This window comes from Rhinoderma darwinii, chromosome 8, assembly GCF_050947455.1.
Source record: "Rhinoderma darwinii isolate aRhiDar2 chromosome 8, aRhiDar2.hap1, whole genome shotgun sequence".
Lineage (NCBI taxonomy): Eukaryota > Metazoa > Chordata > Amphibia > Anura > Rhinodermatidae > Rhinoderma > Rhinoderma darwinii.
Window position 1 is genome coordinate 705,227 of NC_134694.1, and position 6,570 is coordinate 711,796.

At 54.9% G+C, this 6,570-nt stretch overlaps 1 protein-coding gene across 1 annotated transcript in view; it reads right to left on the reverse strand.

The window, feature by feature from the left end:
• Positions 1-297: 297 nt before the first annotated feature.
• The window catches only part of GSN (gelsolin), a 26,412-nt gene continuing 20,139 nt past the window's right edge, over positions 298-6,570 (reverse strand). The window contains exons 12-17 of the mRNA XM_075834584.1: positions 4,290-4,460; positions 3,894-4,068; positions 2,171-2,292; positions 2,012-2,089; positions 1,626-1,686; positions 298-896 (exon numbers count right to left, since the gene is read on the reverse strand). Coding sequence (XP_075690699.1) covers positions 727-896; positions 1,626-1,686; positions 2,012-2,089; positions 2,171-2,292; positions 3,894-4,068; positions 4,290-4,460 — 777 coding nt within the window. The 3' untranslated portion in view covers positions 298-726. The remainder of the gene's footprint in view (positions 897-1,625; positions 1,687-2,011; positions 2,090-2,170; positions 2,293-3,893; positions 4,069-4,289; positions 4,461-6,570) is intronic.

Here is a 6,570-nt window from a genome sequence, read left to right on the forward strand (position 1 = left end):
TCTGGATGTAACTGGAGGATAAGGCCCCCTGCACACGGCCGAAGCCACTGACTGTTACCCACATTTGCGGGCCGTGCTACCATTATCGAGTCTAGGAGTGCGGTCCGCAAATTAACAAAAATACCTGTACGTCCGAAAATATATGAGAAGGCGTCCGTGGCCGATAATTACGGATCCATAATCCATTTCGGAGGATAAAATGTAAGGTGGTGTGCATGGCGCCTGAGACCGGATGTAATAGCAGAATTGTGACTGCAGCTTTGGGTGTAACTGGAGAATAAGACAACGGGGAAGTGATTCCAGTAAATCAGAAGCCGGAGCAGCGACCGATCCAATTCAAGCTTTATTATTATTAAATATCCAAAAAGTCGCGTTTGGCGTTATAAGAAACGTTTGGTTATTGCGCAGCTAGAGGGGGAGGGGCTATGGTCTGTGGTGGGGGAGGGGCTATAGTCTGTGGTGGGGGAGGGGCCATAGTCTGTGGTGGGGGAGGGGCCATAGTCTGTGGTGGGGGAGGGGCCATAGTCTGTGGTGGGGGAGGGGCCATAGTCTGTGGTGGGGGAGGGGCCATAGTCTGTGGTGGGGGAGGGGCCATAGTCTGTGGTGGGGGAGGGGCCATAGTCTGTGGTGGGGGAGGGGCTATGGTCTGTGGTGGGGGAGGGGCCATAGTCTGTGGTGGGGATTCTCCGGCAGTGAAGCTGTCGCTGACCGCGCGCTCATCCTACATCACATGTTCAGCTCCGCCAGCGCCTTCTCCAGGGGATCCACCGCCCAGAAGTCGCTGTCCCAGCCGAGGAACCAGCCCGTGAAGGTGGGGGGCTCGAATCCTTGCTTAATGACTGCAATGGGGGTCCTCTTGTCCCTGTTGGCCGGGTCACTCTCAATGTATTTAGAAGCTGAGAATAGAAAAGAAAAAAATTATTAACAGGAGATCGGAGGACGAGGCTCCCAGACGCCCCCACCTCGTATTCGGTACGCAGCCCCCCTGTACACCAAGCCGCAGCACTAGCAAAAACTAACACAACTTTCTAATACTTTGTTTTAATTGCAAGATCTCTGCTAGTAAACGATTCCATTCACTGATAGACAGCAAACAGAGGCTGAAGCCCATCCGGACTGCTGTTCACACAGCTGAGGGATTGTTACAATGTATCAGTGCAGGTCAGAGCAATCAGCCTGGAGTCCAGGACAGGAGAGAGATATGACTGCCTGCGCCGATACATTGTAACAAACCCTCAGTGAGAAGTATCAGCTCAAGACAGGTTTTCAGCCTCTGCTTGCCATCAGTGAATGAAACCTTTACATGCATAGGTCTTAAACTGTGGAATAGAAACTAAGGCTATTATTTGGGGGTTAAGTTCCAGGGGGTTCTGCACTTGTGCGTCTGAAGTAGAGACGAGGCTGGTCCAGGATACGGCCCAGAGACAGGAGTATGAGCCCTGGGACAGCACAAAGATCCAGAACTGCAGCTCTACTCAGTACACACTGAACGGGTCGTTATTCTGAAAGAGTCAACAGGGGACAAGTCACATGATCCTTACCAACAAGTCACATTACAACCCCCTCCCCCATACAGAGGATGTCCCTGCGCCCCGGATCCCCTCCCCCACCACGTGCTCGGTCACCTGAGGACAGCGCTTCCTTCTTCTCTTCTTCCTGAGCTTCATTTCCAATCCAGACAAACACCTGAGAAGACAAAGCCACATGAGACCCTGGAGACCACCAATCCCCTAGTGGGAAGGCTATTATCCTCTGTTATCTGCACTTTCCAGAAGGTGCCAATCACCAGGAGAGCGCAGAGATTATTCAGGGTGCACATCCCCCGACACAGACCGCCCTGCCCCTGGTGAGTGCGCGGGACCCCCAGACCAGCAGCAGCGCCGGGTATAACCCCCATTCTCCCCTGAAAACATGGAGTCCGATCAGAACTTGGAGCGACAAACCAGCATTAACCCCATGGTGGCCGCTCCCGACATCTGTGGGGTGGTCTTAGGTTTTGGGGTGACCGTACCTGATCCCAGGTGTCCAGGAGCATGACATCATCTGTGGCCAAATCGTCCTGTGTGATCTCACCCGGAACCTCCTCAATCTGCAGAACACCACGAGATTAGAACGGGGGAGGGGGACACCCCAAGAAACGCCCGTCAGACCGCAGGTCGCAGACACTTACTATAAATCTGCCGGTTTTGTTGGAACAGGCGAACAGTCGCGGTGGGTGGGCGTTCATCTTGTCCTTCAGCCGGGAGGAGGTGCGGTACGGAGCCTTCCCGCCCAGCGCTCCCCAGAAATCATCTACGAGGAAGAGGAAGAGTTAACCCCGGCCTGACCAGGAGGAAAGCCCGCACGAGCCTGGGTAGTCACATGACCACAGCGTCCAATCAGCTGCACAATGTGAGATAATGGAGGTAGGGTGGGAGAGCGAAGGGGGAAAGCGCCGCACAGGAGGAGACCAGCGGAGGGGGGAAAGCGCCGCACAGGAGGAGACCAGCGGAGGGGGAAAGCGCCGCACAGGAGGAGACCAGCGGAGGGGGGAAAGCGCCGCACAGGAGGAGACCAGCCGAGGGGGAAAGCGCCGCACAGGAGGAGACCAGCGGAGGAAGAGGAAGCGCCGCACAAGAGGAGACCAGCGGAGAGAGGGAAAGCGCCGCACAAGAGGAGACCAGCGGAGGGGGGAAAGCGCCGCACAGGAGGAGACCAGCGGAGGGGGGGAAAGCGCCGCACAGGAGGAGACCAGCGGAGGGGGGGAAAGCGCCGCACAGGAGGAGACCAGCGGAGGGGGGGAAAGCGCCGCACAGGAGGAGACCAGCGGAGGGGGGAAAGCGCCACACAGGAGGAGACCAGCGGAGGGGGGAAAGCGCCGCACAGGAGGAGACCAGCGGAGGGGGAAAAGCGCCGCACAGGAGGAGACCAGCGGAGGGGGGAAAGCGCCGCACAGGAGGAGACCAGCGGAGGGGGGAAAGCGCCGCACAGGAGGAGACCAGCGGAGGGGGGAAAAGCGCCGCACAAGAGGAGACCAGCGGAGGGGGGGAAAGCGCCGCACAAGAGGAGACCAGCGGAGGGGGGGAAAGCGCCGCACAAGAGGAGACCAGCGGAGGGGGGGAAAGCGCCGCACAGGAGGAGACCAGCGGAGGGGGGGGAAAGCGCCCGCACAGGAGGAGACCAGCGGAGGGGGGGGGAAAGCGCCGCACAGGAGGAGACCAGCGGAGGGGGGGAAAGCGCCGCACAGGAGGAGACCAGCGGAGGGGGGAAAGCACCGCACAGGAGGAGACCAGCGGAGGGGGAAAGCGCCGCACAAGAGGAGACCAGCGGAGGGGGGAAAGCGCCGCACAGGAGGAGACCAGCGGAGGGGGGAAAGCGCCGCACAAGAGGAGACCAGCGGAGGGGGGGAAAGCGCCGCACAGGAGGAGACCAGCGGAGGGGGGAAAGCGCCGCACAAGAGGAGACCAGCGGAGGGGGGGAAAGCGCCGCACAGGAGGAGACCAGCGGAGGAAGAGGAAGCGCCGCACAGGAGGAGACCAGCGGAGGGGGGGGGAAAGCGCCGCACAGGAGGAGACCAGCGGAGGGGGAAAGCGCCGCACAGGAGGAGACCAGCGGAGGGGGAAAGAGCCGCACAAGAGACCAGCGGAGGGGGAAAGCGCCGCACAGGAGGAGACCAGCGGAGGAAGAGGAAGCGCCGCACAGGAGGAGACCAGCGGAGGAAGAGCCGCACATTCACGTCAGGGGCTTCCAAATTGTCGGTTTATGATGGAGGTTTTTTTTACTTTGTTTTTGGTCAAATTTGAATCAATTTCTACTGAAAAACGACAATTTCTCGCAATAAAACCAACAGCTCCCGACCTGGAGAGGGTTAACGCTCTGCACACACCACAATCTGCATCTCATCTCGCTCTTACCAGTTTCTCTTCCTTCTGAAACCTCTGACCCGGAGACACCGAGGACATTCAGCAGTTCCCGGGCTCCGCGCTTCTCTGGATCGCTGGCGCCTTGTCCCACCCATAGATACGAGGCGGACGGCGTCTTCAGTACATAGGCGTCATTGGAGTTCAGGTTAGCGGCAGAGGCGTCCACCTACAAGAACCGGAAACATGATCTGCATTAATGGAGGGATCGGGGAGTTCCACGGGACAAACCTGAAGATCTGAACGTCTCGTGACGGCTGCGGGGGGAGCGCAGAATTCAGACAATATGTGACCCCTTTACATGGACCGGCAGCACAAGGCGATGACATCATCAGTATTGCGGAACGCTCAGACGCGGCTCCAGCGCCTGTTACCATAGAGACTCCTTACCTCCACAGCTCTGGAGAAGCCGGACGACGAGGCACGGACTTGGAAGAGACGAACATCCGCATCTGCGCTCTGTCCGCCGTCTCTGGAGGTTCCTCCATTGTAGACGATCAGAGGTTTCCCACCAAACAAGCTCAGTAAGTGAGGGGGCTCCTTGCCCTGCACCACCCGGACCTGTCCACGGAGAAGGAATCATCAGGACTGGAATAGAATACACGGCAGTCCTCGCGGTCATTAGTGGGGTGACTGGCGCTGTACACACTGGGCAGGCGCTCACGTGCAGTATATAGATGTCACAGGTGGTATATAACCGTGCACTCCATGCTGCGGGGGATGGGAGGGTAAATACATCATTAAGGACGCAGCGTCACCCATAATCCTCTGCAGTCTCATCTCCGGGTCAGAACCTTCAAGAATCCCCGGCGCAGCGGCCCGTTACTATGACAACGCGGGTCACAGCCACAAAACCTGTCTACGATGACGCCGGTGAACGATTAACCCCATTATAAGGAGAGCAGGAAACGGGAAGATCTCCGGCAAAGTTACCGCTCGCTGACACACTGCGCTGCAGACCCCCCCTGTACCCGCCACAGTCTATGAAGCAACATGCAGAATAACACAGGAAACACGTGACCGCCCCCCGCGTACTGCGCAGGATGGGGAGCACTGCAGTCTAGACATGCAATATACCCGTATACCTGGCTCCTGGGCCCCTGCACAGAGAGAAGAGGGACGACTTCAGAACAGAGGAAAACGGACACCGGAAATATTCATCGTCTAGCGCAGAACACGCCGCGGGGCAGATTATATACAGGGATTACTGCTGGGGGAGGGGCTGCTGGATATGTATCACCTCCCAGCAGAATCAAACGGCCTCTATGTGACTTATTCCTGCCGTGATCAGCAAACACGACCAATACATCAGCACAGCGCATGTCAACTACCCCAACACCCCAAAAGAGAGGAGCCCCAACCTTACAGGCTCAAAATTCTGCGAAGAATAACATCATATGTATTTATGGGGTCAGACCTATGGAGCTGTATATATCTGTATGTAGTGAGCTCCCTCTAGTGGTGGCTGTATATATCTGTATGTAGTGAGCTCCCTCTAGTGGTGACTGTATATATCTGTCTATAGTGAGCTCCCTCTAGTGGTGACTGTATATATCTGTATGTAGTGAGCTCCCTCTAGTGGTGGCTGTATATATCTGTATGTAGTGAGCTCCCTCTAGTGGTGACTGTATATATCTGTATGTAGTGAGCTCTGTATATATCTGTATGTAGTGAGCTCCCTCTAGTGGTGGCTGTATATATCTGTATGTAGTGAGCGCCCTCTAGTGGTGGCTGTATATATCTGTATGTAGTGAGCTCCCTCTAGTGGTGACTGTATATATCTGTATGTAGTGAGCTCCCTCTAGTGGTGGCTGTATATATCTGTATGTAGTGAGCTCCCTCTAGTGGTGGCTGTATATATCTGTATGTAGTGAGCTCCCTCTAGTGGTGGCTGTATATCTGTGTGTAGTGAGCTCCCCCTAGTGGTGACTGTATATATCTGTATGTAATGAGCTCCCTCTAGTGGTGGCTGTATATATCTGTATGTAGTGAGCTCCCTCTAGTGGTGGCTGTATATATCTGTATGTAATGAGCTCCCTCTAGTGGTGACTGTATATATCTGTATGTAGTGAGCTCTGTATATATCTGTATGTAGTGAGCTCTGTATATATCTGTATGTAGTGAGCTCTGTATATATCTGTATGTAGTGAGCTCCCTCTAGTGGTGACTGTATATATCTGTATGTAGTGAGCTCCCTCTAGTGGTGGCTGTATATATCTGTATGTAGTGAGCTCTGTATATACTGAGCTCCCCCTAGTGGTGACTGTATATATCTGTATGTAGTGAGCTCCCTCTAGTGGTGGCTGAATATATCTGTATGTAGTCAGCTCCCTCTAGTGGTGGCTGTATATATCTGTATGTAGTGAGCTCTGTATATATCTGTATGTAGAGAGCTCCCTCTAGTGGTGACTGCATATATCTGTATGTAGTGAGCTCCCTCTAGTGGTGACTGTATATATCTGTGTGTAGTGAGCTCCCTCTAGTGGTGGCTGTATATATCTGTATGTAGTGAGCTCCCTCTAGTGGTGGCTGTATATCTGTGTGTAGTGAGCTCCCTCTAGTGGAGGCTGTATATATATCTGTATGTAATGAGCTCCCTCTAGTGGTGGCTGTATATATCTGTATGTAGTGAGCTCCCTCTAGTGGTGACTGTATATATCTGTATGTAGTG